This window comes from Lucilia cuprina, chromosome 5 (genome assembly GCF_022045245.1).
Source record: "Lucilia cuprina isolate Lc7/37 chromosome 5, ASM2204524v1, whole genome shotgun sequence".
NCBI lineage: Eukaryota > Metazoa > Arthropoda > Insecta > Diptera > Calliphoridae > Lucilia > Lucilia cuprina.
This window is the reverse complement of record NC_060953.1, coordinates 66,899,361-66,917,620: the sequence shown is the minus strand read 5'-3', so window position 1 is coordinate 66,917,620 and position 18,260 is coordinate 66,899,361. Positions and strand designations below refer to the sequence as shown.

Sequence of the window (18,260 nt, the reverse complement as noted above, 5' to 3'; positions counted from 1 at the left end):
GTCTTAGCGACTTTACAACTAAACGTGTATTAAGAAGAAATAACAACAATGACGACGGCAACGATGACGACGACAACAGTAACAACAACAACAACAACACAGCAACGAAAAGATCGAACAGTAACAACAAAGCAAGTAAATAACTTTTCGTCAACCATTTGGTCGGTCAATTGTCTGTGTTTTGGGTGTCTGTTTGGCCCAAACAGCCAGCCAGCCAGCAAACCAACCATCCAGCCAGTTAAGCTTATAGTCAGTGGCTGCCTTGCTGGTTGGTTGTTTGGTTGCTTGTGAGATCTGCAAAGCTGCACTATGCTAATTACGTCATGTGGTCTGCCGCTTATGGACATATTATATTGTGGGAACCAAAAACTGGTATCGAACTGAACCAAACTGAACTGTGTTGCTGTTGTTGTTTGTCGACGCCAGCAGTACTCGTCGCACAACAGAGTTTTTAAAGACACTTTTTTTCTTCTCGTTTTTGTCTTTTTTCGTTGTTGCAGTTTTTTTTGTTTGTTCAGTTAGTTACTCGTACCTCCTTTGCCCGTAGTTGAATGTGTTGCTACTGTCTTTGTTGTTGCAATTGTTTGTTATTATTGTTGCAGTCGTTGTTGTTAATATTATGGCTGTTGCAATAAAAAAAAGCTTTGTCTACTATTTGGCTGCTATCACTACCGTTGCCACCACTTCATATGCAGTTACTGTTGCTGCTTCAAAAACTGAAAACAAAAATGTTAAAAAAATAACACACAAAAACTTAAACAAAAAATTGTTGCCTTAGCTTTACAGCTGTTGTTGGTATCGTTGCTGCTGCTACTTATTGTTTTTGTTGTTGTCAAAGAACGTAGCAATATTCAAGTATGTTTATGTTGTTGTTTTTGTTATTTATGTTGTGGCTGTTATTTAAGCAATGTTACGCCGGCGAATAATGGGATTTTTACATTATGTTTTATGCGGTCAAGTACGGCATTTGTCGGTATTGGAATTGGTGCTACACAACTCAACTTAACTCCACACTTAATACTAAATATATACATATATATATATATGTATATATGTATGTATGTACAAACGATTTTACTACTTACTACCAGATGATATGAGAATTTATACTTGCTCAGACAGACACTCACATTTGAACATACAACACATTCACACACACTAAATATTTGGTGTCCCAGCTATGGGCATTTTAAATGAGCTGTTAAAGGAACTAATTCGTTTTTCATGACGTAGTCCTTTCGAATGAGCCGAAATTAGTTGATCATGTTCTCTATATTTGGATCATCTGTCTGCTTTTTGTCCTTATTTTAGTGGTTTTAGCATCTGCCTATAAAATAAAAATACATTCCAAGATTTTCGTACCGATTTCTAATCCAACGGACGATTTAGTGGTTGTGTATGAGTTTAAGTGGTTTAATCTTTAACTCTTAACTTTGATATTAGCAGAAAATTGTTCGGAAAATGACTAATAATCGTATGAGCTAACAAGTTTAGTTTTAAAATTTTATTATTATGTTGTCTGGTTGTTGGAAATTTTTAAAAATTACCATTTTTAGACTATGAACAAACAAAAGTTGTTGAAACTCTGGACGACATAATTGGGGACTTTGAGCAGAAAACTGAACGATTAAACCTATTGCACAGCGAGACAATAGTAAAGAAATTCATCTGTACTGATTCACTATCCAGGGGCCTATATTGTTAATAAAAAAACAACATTTAACAATTTTTTATTGGAAATTTTACAGAAAAAAGTTTTTTTGGATTCTATTTTTGAAATGAATTCCTTTCCAACTCTGTAAAATATTTCAAATGTTCGTTGGCTGTTTGTTTGTTGGTGGTATGTTTTTGGCTATAAATTGTATATAATAGTAAATAGCAGTAGTAAACAGTAGTGGTGGTTTTTATTGCTGTTGTTGTTATAGTAAATAGTAGGTAGTGACAGACATAGTCGTTGTAGTATTACTACAATATAGATTATGTGACACGAGGTTTAAGCTTTTGTGTGTGAAAATATTTTTGGAATGAGCACAAAGTCAATTAAATTTATTTTAAACACTTTACCATTCTAGGGACACATGACTATTACTACAACTACTTACTTACTTACTACGAGTAAGCAGCGGCAGCAGTAAAAAATAAAAAAAACTATCAACTACTACTCAAGCTAAACTTGTTTAAGTTCATTTTGTTGATATCGTTGACGTTGTTGTTGTGCTGCTGCTATTGCTACTAATATTGCTGTTGGTGCTGTTAATGTTGTTGTCGTTGTCGTTGTTGTTATTGTTGTCTTTTCTCTGATTCATTTTGTACCAGTATCAAATTATGGTGAGAATTTTACAAAGATGTTATTGACATCATCAAAATAATACCACTAATAATAATAATAATAAAAAATATTGTTTGTACAAATGTCTATAGTGAATTGTTTGTATTTGTCGTTTGTGTGACAAAAGAGAAAAAGAAATATATATACATATATATAAGAACAAATATATATTGTTAGAATCCCAAAGATTCAAAACTTTGGCAAATGTGAAATTATGTATGAAATGTGTTTTATGTTTGGGATATTTAAGAAAAAATAATAATCAAATAAAATAAAAAAAATAAAACAGCTCTTATTGTTGTCAATTAACTGAACGCAGAAGGCCTTTAAGTAAGAATGTGTAAATAATAAAAGGGGTTTCCGTCAATTTCATGTTGTTGTTGCTTGCTTTTTTTTGTTTCTGATGCGTTATTTTTGTAGCTGCTGTTGTTGGGTTTTTTTGTGTTTTTTTGTTGTTGTTGTATAGCATACGTCTGATAGTCACTAATAATAAGGTCGGAACGTGTGCCAGACAGCTGTACATTAATTAAGGCTCCAGCTGAAAAATAGAATTGTAATTTCCTCTCGTGCGATTATCATCACCATCATTCGCAAATAAATGCCATCATTGTTTTAGCAGTCACAATACGCAGCAAAAATTAACAAAAAATACAACACTAAACATAAAACGTAGCTTGCACTCATACACGAGTCCATAACAAACATAGATTTCTTATGATCTTGCTACAGTGAGATATAAAATTTAGGGGAACAAGCTGACATTCATGTTTTTTTTCAGAATATTTAAAAGAAATTTTTATTTTAAAAATAGGGTCATTGATCTAAATTATCCTTAATTGTATTAGACTAACAAGGTGTTGTTAATATGTCCTTTTCTTTCTTTTTTCCTCACGAATAAACGGATATAGATAGATCATTATAAAATTTAAACCTAACATTTCTATTCTTTAAAAAAATAGCAAAAATCATACATAAAATGCTGAAGAAATTATTTGACATAACGATCACTAATTGGATCTAAGTATATACATATATCAAAAACAGCTTTCCCCTCAACTAAACTATATTTGCGTCCAACACTGTAAAATCAATAGTGAGTAAGTAAGTACTTGTTGTCTATATACTTAAACGCTTATAAATCTTGAAATGTATGCCAAAGTATAAAAAATGCATCTCAACATGTTTATTCAATTATCCAACAGAACTTAAACAAAAGTGACCTCATTGATCTACTCTAGTCGGTCATTATCTGATTGTGTGTGTGTGTGTGTGTGTGAGTAAACATGTGTGTAAGTAAGTATGCGTATAAAATGTATATGACGTCAGAAATGTCAATTAATAATTTATAGCAAAATTTTAATACTACTAATATAAATACAATAACAGCAACAACAATAAGAACAAAAATCAAAGTAATTACTAGCAATTAGTTAATTTTATGTTTTATTTTTTAATGACAACATACACATACATACATATTATAAAGTTCTAATGTTTGTATTACGGTGTGTGTAAAGCAAATAAATCTTGTTTAATTTTATTTATTTTTTTATAAATAAAATATAATTTGAATATGTGACATAATAAATATATAGAATAATGCCAAAATGGGTGTGCAATGTTTTTGTTATTCTTTTGATTTGTTTTTGAAATTTGTCTGTCAAAATGTTGTCTTCAATGGAAATTATATAAAATTTATGATTTAAATAATTTAATCATTTTCGATGTGAATAAACATCGATAAGTAGAGTTTTTTATTAGTAACATCATTGAAAATAAGAAGTATGTGACGGAAATATCAAAAAATATCAGAAATTTTGTAAGCTTCTCATTAAAATGAAGTATAAATAGTTCATTGTGAGAATCAATCATATTATTATATCCTACACCACTAAAGTGGGTATAATGTGTTTGTGTTGTGGTTTATACAGCCAAAACTATTGGTCGTACATCCATCTTAAATCAAACCAATACACTCAGATTAAGCTATGTCCGTCTGTGTGTCTTAGTAAACCTTGTGCTAATGCTACAAGTTGCAATATGTTGATCCGAGAACAAAGCTTTTTGAAATTTGTTCATTATTTTAAGTCTCTTAAGCTTATAATTATGTTAAATATTCTAATATCTATAAAAAATCGGCACAACTTATTTTTGTATAAGTCTAATGATTGACTGATTTACTTCAATACAAAGCTCCTTTCAGACGATAACTTGAAAATCACAAATTTACTTATTATATTAACACTAGTATCACGATAAATTCTGCATAAAAACTTATATGTAAACGTAGGCCCTAGATTGAATATGCGGATTCTACATGCAAAGACCTATATACCCTTCAAAATTTTAAAATAATCGGTTTAGCGGTTTAGGTGATATTGACTAACAACTAAAGCGAGCACGACATCTGTCGGACAACTTAAAAAACTTTACAGGAACACTTCTCACCATGCCTGAAACATATGTGTATTAAAAATCGTGTACTATCAGTTGCCTTAGTTCCAGAGTTTATCGATTACGAACAAACAATTCTCTCTTATAAATCTAAATTGACGTAGGGTTTTATATGGTCGGCTTAAGTTAAAAGCTTAATTTTGATCCTTTTCGGTTATATTTGATTAAGGTTAAGGTCTATAGATAGTTTTTACAATTAGTGATCAATACGATTAATTACTGAATATTCCAAGAAAGAATTTGTGTAATGTTTCTTATTAAAGATTTTTTTCTCTCAATGCATTAGAAGACAATTTTCTTTTTGTAACTGCCTTAAACAATTTTTGCCGTTCCTCTTAAAATTATACAATCAATGATGAAGAAGATCATAACACATTTAAGTACAAACTCTAGATTCAATGAATAGTTTGATTTAAAAAAAATTCTTATTTTTCTACTGCACATTATTAACAATATTAACAATATTATAAATGTTTATAAACAATTAGATTGACTTGTATTGATTCATAGTTATTTCCCTTAAAATAGAGAAATGTAATTAAAATATTTGTTCGAATTAAACAAAATATTAGTAATCATTAGAGTGAAAAACCACAATACACAAGATAAGTTTAAGTGTAAGTGTAAGTGTATAAGTGATGTCAATTCTCTCGAAATTAAGTGAAAAATTAACATAAATATAAAAATGATGGAAAAACTATAAACATATTCAAAATATGAAATTTTTTCAAAAGCTAAGCAATATTTTACTTATTAACTTAGAAGATGGGAATAATATTTTTTCTATAAAGCTTTGACATTTTTTAGCAATTATTTTTTCTAATTTCTAACGATACAATTACATTTATTGTTTAAAACGAAATATTTATTATGAAAAATCATCAAGTTGCCTACACTGGCGCTGGCCCGGTGTTGTGCTGTAAATAAAGACGCATACTCAAGGCTACTAAATTTCTAAATTACAACATTGAAGTAGTATGTACTCTGTATTGTGAAAAACTACAAATGTTTACAATTTTTTCTTAATTTATTTATTAACAATGACAACTAGTGTGTATATGTCTGTCTGTCTGTCTGTCATACAGCTGACATTTGTATTGTAAACAATATGAAATAAAATGTTTAACACTTTGACACTACACACCATACTAAAAATAGTTACATACTACTAACTCGATAACCTTGTTACACCAAAAAATAAAATGAAATATATTTTATGTTAAAATATATATATATATATATATATATATATATATATATATATATATATATATATATATATTATATATATATATATATATATATATATATATATATATATATATATATATATATATATATATATATATATATATATATATATATATATTTTTTCTTGACCAGACATTGTGACATTTTAAGAAAATCAGTCTAGTTGGTTTTAAAATAAAAACTACTACATACATAACAACGTTAGTACATAAAATTAGTTTGTTAATGTGTGAATTATAGTCTATTGTAAGCACTACATTTACACTTATGTGATCTTGTCCACCATAGGATCCATTTTGCACATTCTGGTGTCTTGATAGATTTTTCTACGAAAATGCTATATTTCTATGAACATTTGATTTTTTTGTACAACTGTGTCCGTAATGCTTGGTGATTAATCAGAATACATAGGTACCATCATAGTATCTTTTAGGTTGTACGCACCCTTTAATTGCTGCAAGAGGCGTTGTGGGATTCTTCCATATTTAAAGTTGCGTCGAATTGTTTTGCGTTTATTGGATTAACTAGTTTCCTTCCAATTAATGCTAACATCGCCATAGTTGTCTTTTATTATATTCTTTAATATATAACCCTAGGCCCATCTGTGTATTTGTTGTTTGACAATGGCATTATAATAGGAATCAGTGCTCCTGAGATTTTCTATAATATAGAACACCAGGCCCATCTGTATATCAACGGATTCCTACACAGAGGGGGAAAACCGTGAGAAAAGAACCGAAAAGAACGTTTATTAACATTATGACATCGGATGTGTATAAAATATAGCTTTCGACAACGAATTGTTACCATTTTAATAACGTTGTGTTGTCTGACAATATAGTGATGTCGTACGTATGTATATACTTTGACATCGGATGTTATTAAAAAATTATAAACACTTTGGAGTCAATTTAAAAAAAGACGTGTATAATTCTAAAACGTCTTTTTTCCTTTGCGTCTTTCTTTAATCTAATGTTCCGTTGGACCATGACATTCTGGAATCAGAATTCTATGTTTGGTATGATATCCTGTACTTCTGATGACTGTGTATAACCTTCCAAAGGATTGACAGAAAGCACAATTTGTCACATTTGTCATAATTTTTTCGTAAAAATACTTTTTGAATTGTATTTCCTGATATATCGTTCTTTGACTTAAACACTTTACAAAAAGAGGTCTTGAAAGGGAAGATTTTTTGTAATCATGACTTTATTTTTGCTCGATATAGAAGCATATAAAAACTTTAAGAATTTTGAAGCTTTTTCACAAAGTAATACATAGAAAAACATATATGTAGATGTTTTTCTATGTATTACGCTTAAAAAAATAATATTTCATCTGTATGAGTTAAAAAAATATTCCCATTAACGAATTATTACTGTATAATTTAAATATTATTGTTTAATGCTTATAAATTTTAAATAGTTTATTAATCTAGATTAAAAACTCTATACATAGGTGTACTCAGTTGTACATAATATGTATGTATATTTAATGTAAATACAGTAGTATATAAGTACATATGTATAGACAAAATAATCTTACAGTGTATGAAATGTAATAATTATATTCATGTCACATTATATTCTCTTCATTTTGAAATGTCTACGAGTTGGAATGAACAATTTATTGTGGTAATTCCGCATTTAAAATACTTATAATTTATAAGAAAAATACAAAAAAAAATAAAACTTAAAATTTCATGTTCAAAATATGATGGCCCTTTACAACAAAGTTTCTTTAAAGAAGTAAATAAATACATAAATTTAAAAGAACAGAAGAAAAAGTGCAAATTTTAAAATAAAAAGAAATTAATAATGTAGCTCATTGTAAGAACTATATTTCTATTTATAACTTAGTTTGAGAAACATTTTAATTATAACACACATAGCAACACATACACACACTTACAGACCCGGCAGTCAGTGGGGGAATGTCACGAATTTTAATAGAAGTTTATTTTGTAGCTTTTTGCCAATATTTTTTCTATTGTCCACCAGAGTCTAGGTGAAGTTGAACTCAGGACCTTGGTACTGACAGACTGGATCACTTCTTAGGGACACTGAATGGCAATAGGATACTTATTGAAATAAAGCAACTTTTGTCCACTAAATACATAGTTAGAAAAATAGAGAAAATGTCTATCTACTAGAAATACATTGACTCCTTGTTGAACCGTTGGGTTTTCTATGACTATATGTGTTTATCTGTGTGTATGTTAGGGTAATAAAATAATGAATTTGGTGTTTGTTGTTAACGAATTAACTTCATTGATCCACCACAGTTGAGGAACATGAGAAGTCATAAAAAAATAACAACGAGAGAAAAAAAGCAACGAAATAAAGATACATAAAATTAAACGCTGTGAACCGCAACGTTAAATATTTCGACAACAATAATAGCAGCAGCAACAAACACATCTAATAACAAAACCAACAAAAAAAATTTTTTAAATAAAAAACATTAAATAAAACTTTAAAAACAAAGATAAATAAATACAAAACAGAAGAAAAAAGAAAGAAACGTTGCAACAACACTAGTATTTAACAACAATGAGTAGACAAACTGTTGTCAACTGAAAATTGTGGCTTTGACTTTGATTGCAGCTGCTGCTGCTGTTGTTGTATTAGTTGCTATTATTGTTGTTGATGGCACTGACAAAGGCCGGGGATATGTAAAACCAACAAACAGCAACGAAAACTAAGCCGCACAAGAGTACAAGAAAATATATAAAATTCAAAATTAATTAATAAAAGCACTGATTAGAGAACAGAAATAAACATAAGAAAATGTAACTAACAAAAAAATGAAATAAAACAAAACACGAAGAAGGCAAAAAAAAAACTACAAAAAATGATAATAAAACAAAAACATAGTTGCCCTTCCGCCGTACTCATCACAGACACATACACACATTTATAGTGCTTTTTTCTTGTTATTGTCAAAGTATTAGTGTAAATTTACCTCAAGTGTTATTTGTATATTTTACTCGATTTGCGGGTGTGTTGTGCTTGCTGCATAAAATTATTTCGGTCTGGTGAATACTACCAGAGCGTGAAGTTGGCAAAAACAAAAAAGTAATGAAATACACACATACACATAGATATAACGATCAACAAACAGACAAATAAACAAAAAAAAAAAAACGAGGCAAAAACAAAAGCAATTTAAAATTAAGGAAAATCATTAAAAAATGAATTACAAATGAGTGCTTTTATTTGCGATTTTTATCAAACTCGTCGTAATGCAACAATCATTAAAATAAAACTACTAATACCTTAACAATACTCCCAACATAACATATACACACATATACACTCACATGTGTATGTTACCTGTCCAATAAAAGAGTCACACACAGCTGGCAAATCACAGATGTTATTTAAGTAATTCACGCACACATGCAATCTTCAAACACAAATGCAACAATCCATTAGATATAAATGCAAGAAAAAAAAACAAGTAAAATGTATGACACTACACTCAGAGAAAGAGTATGACTTTACTAATAGTATTACAAGAAATTCAACTATATTAAGATTACTGTAAACATATATTTCGTTAAATTAAACTAGAAAATCGTATATAATAGTTTTCTATAAGTAGCATTTGTTTGCTAGAATTATTCTATGATTGGAATAACTAAAATGTTATTCCACTGTATAAAATACAATTGAATTTAGTGTAATGAATTTCCTTTACCTGTACTAAAATTAGTTTTTCTATCAGTGTAAGATTGTTTAGCTTTTCACACTACCCTGCATATATCTATTATTTTATGATTTTGTTTTACATAGTTCTTTTTTACGTGTAAGATTATTTAGCTTTTCATACGTCCGTCTGTCTGTCCCTCTTTCCCTTAACGTGTCTGATTATCATTATCAACGACAACAATTCTCTCAAGTCTCTCGTTAAATGTTCATTATAGTTTTTTATTTTTGTATTTTATAATTTTTCGTTTATTTTTTTCTTAATTTTTTAAATTTGTTTGTTTTATTTCTTTTTATATTTCACACACTCATGCACTCACCAAAAATAAGAGAAAAATTCACACGTTACACACTACTGCAAGGCACACATAGACACACACACACACACACAAAATAAGTGTATAAGTTGAGTTTATGTTCGTATCCGTATCCGCTTTGCCAACCAAACTTTATTGCAAGTTATTTACTTCAGCTTGCAGGTCTGTTTGTCTAAGTATATATGTATGTTTGTATATATGTTCGGTTTGTTTGCTTGTTGCAACTATCTATTATCATTAATATTGTTATTACGATGATGATTATTATTACAAATGCTAATTCGCGTGGCATTTGCGTGCACCAAGACCCCAACATTTAAGAAAAATTCATGGTTTTTTATTCATTATTATTTATTTTCTTTTCATTTGAATGATTTATTCAACTCGTAAAAAATAAATGGAAAAAAACCCAACATGAGCTTCATTTGCTCTGCAATTTAGTATGTAAAAATTAAAAAATGTTGCATCATTTACACTCTTTTTTCCATTAATGTTATGTATGCAATTTCTTAACTCGAGTATTCCACGAATACTTCTCTAATGGACACGAACATATTAGGCTGCAGTACATACATATATGTATAATGTTTTGCACAGCTCTATAGAAATGCATACTCAGTTACACACTCACACACACTCTCACATTGTCTGTAGACAGTGTAGTGCGCAGACATTGTTTATTGTAGGAAAGTTGTTAATTTGCTAAATAATTTTAAGTGAGAGGACGTGAAAGCAAAAAACAAAATTGTCACATAGGACAAGTGAAATTAAAATTGTATAGAAATTTATTTATGTTGCTTGTAATTGCATTAGAGTACTGAGAAAAAAGAAAACGAATTAATGAACACTTAACTCCCCTTAGGAATACGTATAAAAGAGAACATGCATTTTTTCAAGGAATTTAAACCGATTCTGAAATATTTATGGAAAATTCCGGTATACTAACAACATTCTTTTAATATTTCTTATTAATCATTCCCAAAAACATAAAGTAAGTCCCAGATATCGTTAGTATAATCGGAAAATTCTCTTATAAAAGTAGACTAACACGATAATGCTAATGGTTCTTTTTGGAACCGGAATTATATTGGGGCAAATATTTTATATAATTCCAAAAATACATAAAATTAGAAATATTTGATCACTTTACACTCACCATAGTTTCCACTCACTGCGTAACGTACTGCTTCTACGACACGTTTTGTCTTTCTTATAGGTTGACCAAGTATTGTAAAGTTGCCAATATCTATTTGCTGGACAAACAGCAAGTACATGCGTCCCGGTTCTATAGTATCACCTCGTACTAGACCTCTCGATCTCAGCTGTTCACGATAAATATCGCATTCACCACTATTATTACGATAAGCAAATTGCAAACGTAAATATTTTTGCAAACGATAACCGATTTGCTGTTTAAACACCTCCCTTACTTCGACAGTAGCCGAAAAGTTTTGTCTACGATCGGGTGTCATTGACACAATTTTACCCTCAAACACCGTGGGCGCTTCAAATGCCAATTGGGCGGGATCTCTTGCAGAGCAATAGCGCCGCGAATGTTTGCGCATGCGTTGTTGTTGTTGTTGGTGCTGATGATGATGCTGGTGCTGATGTTGTCTCAAGTTGTGAGGAGAGGGAGACTTACGAAAGCTTGACGAAGAGGATGCCGTTAGCAGGTCGTTTTCATATTTCTTATAACGACCACGTAGAGAATCACGTCTACTACGGGCCGCCTGCTGTTGCATTGTACGCAATTGCTTTAGATGTTGTTCGTGTATCAGCATGCGACGCTGCTGTTCTGTTAGTTCTTTTGCCAATGGCAATGAGGCAGGCACCTCATAGGATTCTATAATGAAGCGAAGCGGCAAGCCTGACGATGACGATGATGGCGATGTCTTAATTTTGTTTACATTTGAGTTATCAATGCCGAAAACATTATCTTCTCCTCCTGGCTGCAGCGATTTATTGTGTGTTGTTGAAAAGATGTTTTTTACGTTTTTATTAAGATTATTAATATTACTATGTATCAGTTCTGGTTGCTTTAGATGATGGGCTAATGTTGATGCTGTTCGTGATGTTCGTTGTAGTTGCAAGAGTGTTTTTGTTGGTGTTGTTATGCTATGTAGTGTTAGAGGAGATGGCGCAACATGATGCGCGCCATCCTCCTGCATTCTTCTAACATTATAATATTGCTGTTGATGTTGTTGCAATGGAAAGTTAAGATTTGGTGTTGTTGCATAGCTGCTTCTTAAGTTGCTTGGTATTTGTTGTGGACCATTTCCATTTCTCACATACAACACCTTTCTATCAGAGGCAACTTTAGCATCCTCTTCTACATACTCATCATCACCAACAACTTTGTCAGTGTACGATGGTTTGATGTCATCGTTATACGAGTCATCACCATCATCGACTGTAGCCTGTTGTGTAGGTGTGTGGTGTCTAGGCCACCCTCTTAGTTGGAGCATGAAGCCTAGATTGTCATTATTGCTGTATAACTGCTGTTTATTATCAATGAATGCGTGTCTACTTCTACTATTGGCAGACAACACACCTCTATTATGTTCGCTGCTGCTGCTCACACCAACGCCACCACTACTGCCGGGTTGTGGTGGCCATTGCCGCGTGTCATCTGCAGGGTAATTCCTGTAATAGCCCGGAAATGGCTCTCTGTTGATGTCTGCAGTTTTGACAACTTCCACAGCACTGGAAGATGACGCCAGTCTGTGATTTCTGTTTGGTAATGATGACAATAACGATGTTATTAATGTTGACGACGACGGTGATGATGATGAGGATGTGGATGATAATGATGACGACGACGACAATGTTGCCTCCTTGATTACATTTTTTGGCATATGTGGTGGATTTGCAGCAGCAAATGATGCGTCTGAACGAAAGTTCATTGTTGCCAATATTAGGGATGGTGCACATGTGACAAGTAGCAGCAGTACAACGACCACAAGTGAGCACACCGAGCAAGACATTAGATTTTTCGTATGTATACTCCATTTGCGCAATATTCGCGCATTCATGGCGTTTCCGCAATTGGTGTAGAATTTTTACAAAAGTGTTTGATGTGTTTATGAAACTTAAAAGTTATATTTGTTATACTTTCTCTGTTTTTTTTTATAAATAATTATTTAATTTAACTTGTTGATTTTATTTTTTATAGGTATTTTTTACTATATAATATACGAGTATTTAAAAATAATTATTATTTTATTGAAAATTCTTTTCGAATGCATTTACTTAATGTTTTTTGTGTTTCTTTTTTTAATTATTTGTATTTTATTTTAACATTTTATTTTTGAACACTTGCACTTGTAGTTTTACTGCATTTTGCTTATTTTATTAAATTCTTAATTTGATTTTATTTTGGGAGGGGAGGAATTTTTGTTTTTTTTTCTTTTAAAATTCTCGTTGCCAATTGATCATTTATCGATTGCGTTCATACATTTTTGGAATTTTTCTTAGAAATTGATTGCAATAGAGCCACTTTTTTATATGAAACACTACCGTCATTGTATCAATTTGTTTTATTCTTACAATATTGAATTTTGTTTATTTTTTTTAATTCGATTTTCAAATCGTTTTATGTGGGGGAGGGGCAAGGAGTTTTTGTATTTATCTTTATCGTTTGATTTTTTGTTGATTTTGAGTGGAAAAAATTCGTTTGATTCGTAGAAAATCTTTTCTTTTTTTTCAATATTTAATGTTAATATATTTTGATTTGATTTTAGATTTCTTCATGTCTTAATTTTTACTATTTCAACTAGAACATATCTGTCTAAAAATGAAATGAAAATTAAATTACTATACACAACAAATTAGTAAACAGAGTGATTTTAAAAAAGATTTCTAAAAAATATACAAATGTATTAATGCCCTATACCAGGCAGTGATAGTAGAAGACAATTAATAGAGGTATTTTTCTGTAAAAGTTTTTCCTTTCAGTAAAAGTTTTAAAATAGAATCGGTTCATATATTCAAAATATAAGAACTTGATTCTTTTGTGTCAATCTCCTTTTCATTTAGTTTATGTTTAGGTGTCTAATGAAATACAAAATCTAAACAATCAAGGTCAGTTTGCTGGTATTATTTACTTTATATATTACTTATAAACGAAAGATTTACATTTTGCAATTACTATAGGTGTAGAGCATTAATATGTTCGGCCTTGACCAAACAATATTATTTAATTTTAGTTTTATCGATTTTTTCTTTAGTATTTTAATGGGAAATTTGTTTAACAACCAGCTTGGCAGCCAACCAGCCAGACAGGCAGATCGTAAAGCACACGTGCCATACGGACAGTAAGTCATTCAGTCAATCAGTTTTGTTATACTTTATACTATATTTAGTTAGTCAGCCCAACATCGAACAAGTTTTAGACACCCTCGTTTTTCACAAGTTTCACAAAAAAAAAAAATAATAATAAAACTTTTTGCTCCTCAAGTCATTTGCCGCTCGCCAAAATATCACAAGAATATTATGCGAGTACAAGCAGAGATATAGTCCGAAAATACTCTGAAAACATCAAGAACAGACGTCGACGGATGGCAGGCAGGCATGTTTGGATGGATGGCTGTTTTTCGGTCTCTGTTTTGTTTGAGTTTATTTCTTAATGTTTTTGTAATCCATTTGAAAGAAGATGCGCCGATGTTGTTATTGTATATATACTGTTCAACCATATATCCAAACCAAATATATTACGTTTACGACGGACACAGACGAGGACAGATATGGAGAAGTAGTTGGTGGAGAGAGCGAGTTATTGGCGAGAGTTGTTTGCTTCTTGTTGTTGCTGTTTTAAATTTTACTTAAAATTTATTTAGTTCCCCCCGTTTCAGTGCCGTATGGCCATTTGGCTGTGGTGTTGGTTGGTTGGTGGTGTATCCCTAACAAACATAGACGATGTTGCGATATAGGCAAATATCTACGTCTGTTTGTGTTAATGTTTATTTGAGTGTGTGTGTGTGTGTTAGTGTCTGTCTATGTGTATACTTTGTGTAAAATGTTCTTCTTTAAACATTAACATGCGGGTATATTTTTATTTTTCTGTATGATTCACAACGATTTTCACGAGTTCAATTTTCTGGCGCAAGCTGTTTTGACTCTAGAGTGGCCGTCGTCGTAACCGAGAATGACGATCATGCTGACGATGATAATCATGCTGCTGCTGATTATGATGATGATCAAGATGAGTTTATATTGCTTGTTTTTACTTCTTGATCATGATGATGACGCTGGTGATGATGATGAAGAGGGAAAGACTCTTCTTTTTTTCCACTGGTACTATGCTCGACATACGTTTAAACTTACATACAGACGTACGAGTTTTGTGCGATATGCCAGACACACACTTTTCTAATTTTAGACAAAGTAATTAAATGAAAAAAAACACACTCACACAGATACTCACATACACACATATATATATGAAATTTTAAAGAAAAACACATAAACAACAACAACTCAAAAACAGAAAAAAATGTATCGAGACATCGTATCGAGAGTCTACGACGAGTGCGAAGTTAAGTTGGAAAATTGATGTACAATTTTAATGCCCGTTTTTCTATATTTTATTATTGAGGAAAAAATTTTGCGTTCGTTCGTATTTATGTATCTTTCAATTTCGAAAAGCAATTTTGAAATCATTTTGAAATTGCAGTATTTTTTTCACTTTTTTTCTACTTCAACTTGGAGGTTCAAATGAGTATGAAAATTTTGTATACGTTTATGATTTGGTGCCGTTGGCTTTTTTTATAAGAGAAACATTTTCAATTTCATTTGGTTTGGTTGGGATGGGATTGTATTTTTGTAGTTGTTATTATTATAATTATTTGTTGTTTTATTGCAGACATATTAATCCTTTGATGTCAAATTGAAAATTACGAAGGTATAGATAGACATGGGTCTCGGAACACTGGGGTATGGTATACACATTATTCATATTTAACAGCAACTAGACATTAATATAAGACCATGAATGATAATAATGATGAAAAAGAAAATCTATTTAAACAACATGATTACGATGATCATGATGCTGATAATGATGACGAAGAAATGAAAATACAAATACAATACATATGAAGATGGATATAGAATGTATATAAATAAAATATATGTGATGATTTGTATCTGTATGTATGTGTTAATCTGTGTGTGTGTGTTTGTACATCTATATGTATGTTTATTGTATTTAATTTTATTTAAATTTATTTATTGTATTTTATTTTATTTTTCTTTTAGTTTTATTGTTGTGTTTTATTTATTTAGTGATTTTTCTCGTGTATGCGGAACAATGCCAAATTTTCACTGAAATAATATTTATAATATATTTTGCTACGTAACTGTTAAATATTGCATTTCATTAATCATCTGCTTAAGTATTATAAAATTAATTTTATTTCTTATTTATTTATATTTTTTTTTCATTCGCTGTATTTGATTTGTCATACAATTGTTGATGTTTCATTTAAATTGTTAAATGAATTTGAATAAATTTTCGAATTTCAGACAAATGACATTAACGATGGTAGCGATGATGATGATTATGATATTGTTGTTGTTAATGTTGATCCTCGCGAAATAATGATGATCTGTCAGAATGATATTGATAGACATATTTATACGTTGATGATTGCTGTGGCTGCTGTTTCATATGGTTGCATACATTTTAATACACTTGTAGGCGTGCGTGTTTTTGTTTTTGTATGAGTGTTTGTGTGTGTGTGTGTAATGGCGCTACTTTGTTATTTTTAAAATATGTAATTAAATGTGAAATTTCAAATTTATGTTCGTTCCTCATTTATAGTTGAAATAACAATATATTCCCTTATTATTATACTATTTCTTTTTTGAGGTCTGTAGCAGGGTTCATACGTTTTGGAGATATTGCAAAATGTTGTTGTGAGATTTATATTGTTGTAATTATTATTTAATTTTAGTCACAACACTACACTTTATTTTACCTAATATTTTGTTTTCATTAATTATTTTACACTCTTTAAAGTTTTCTTTTTTTTGTTTGTTATTCAACATATATTTTCAAAATAAAAAAAATTATTTTAATTTTGGTTTATTTTTTTTTGTATTTTCAAGTATGCCAAACATACAGATACGTACGTATAAATACTACAAACTGTGTGTATAGAATACACATTTATTTATATGTATCACTTTTATTTTTTATATATATTTTGTATATTCTTGTCGAAAGAAAAAAGAACTTTTTGATTAATTTATTCCACCGCCTTTGTGCTTAAAATTTTGCCACCCGGTACGTTTTCGGAAGACGTACGAACTCCACAATTGACGATATTTAACTGAACAAACCTCTTAGGAAACGAACATCTACGCACTTGTGTTGCACATTAAACTCAAATAAACATCCAACATGTTCGACTGAATCGCACACAACCAACAGAGAGCAGAGCAAACCGAAAATATAAATTAAAAAATAAAAAATAAAACTTAAAAAATATTACTACATTTAAGTAACAAAGTGTAGACAGAAGACGATGCTCAATCACACAAGACGTCTAAATTGTGTCTGTCGAAATGTCTGTTTGTCTGTTGATTATTTGTTTGTTTGTGTTTTGTGGTTATGCCCCTCCGCCCATAACAACCCCCTTTCAGATTTATCTTTATCGTGTTGTAAATTGTAAACAAAACATATGACTTGTCAAAATTTTTATAAACACAACTCAATAACGGATCAGTAGTGGGTGCCGCACTTGAAATGTTTAAAGATCGAACCTCTTCTTTGTGTTAATTCCTTTATTTTTTTTTTTTTTTTGACAAAAACTTCCCTTCTCTTGACAGTGTTTACTTCAGAAGTTAATGAATTAAAAATTAATTTCTTAAAAACTACAAACATATACACACATACATACTACATACATATGTATATATTCAACTTGCCTCCTAAGATATCTATCTACTATAATGTAGTTTAAGAAATACATAAATAAACCCCAACTAATAATAACAATAATAATCTTCATCATACTACTCATTCTCAAAAGAGTGAGTGGTGTATCGGAGGCAAATCGTGTGACTTTATTTTTACTACATCGGCATTTTGTTTGCAACATACAACATGTTGTGTTTACGTTTGGTTCAAACATAAATAAGCAAAATTGTGTTGAATGTTTTTGTCGTTACTCGTACTAGTATTTTGCTATATTCACA

General features: G+C 30.4%; 1 protein-coding gene across 6 annotated transcripts in view; it reads right to left on the bottom strand.

Moving 5' to 3' along the window:
• The window catches only part of LOC111690704 (CAR1 transcription factor), a 37,549-nt gene extending 20,167 nt beyond the window's left edge, over nucleotides 1–17,382 (bottom strand). For 2 of the 6 annotated variants that reach the window (XM_046951838.1, XM_046951832.1), the window contains exons 1-2: nucleotides 17,193–17,382; nucleotides 11,218–13,848 (exon numbers count right to left, since the gene is read on the bottom strand). In XM_046951838.1, coding sequence (XP_046807794.1) covers nucleotides 11,218–13,093 — 1,876 coding nt within the window. In that variant the 5' untranslated portion in view covers nucleotides 13,094–13,848; nucleotides 17,193–17,382. Of the gene's footprint in view, nucleotides 1–11,217; nucleotides 13,849–16,418 lie in introns of all 6 variants that reach the window. The other 4 variants (XM_046951833.1, XM_046951835.1, XM_046951834.1 and 1 more) reach the window with 4 other exon arrangements.
• Nucleotides 17,383–18,260: the final 878 nt, after the last annotated feature.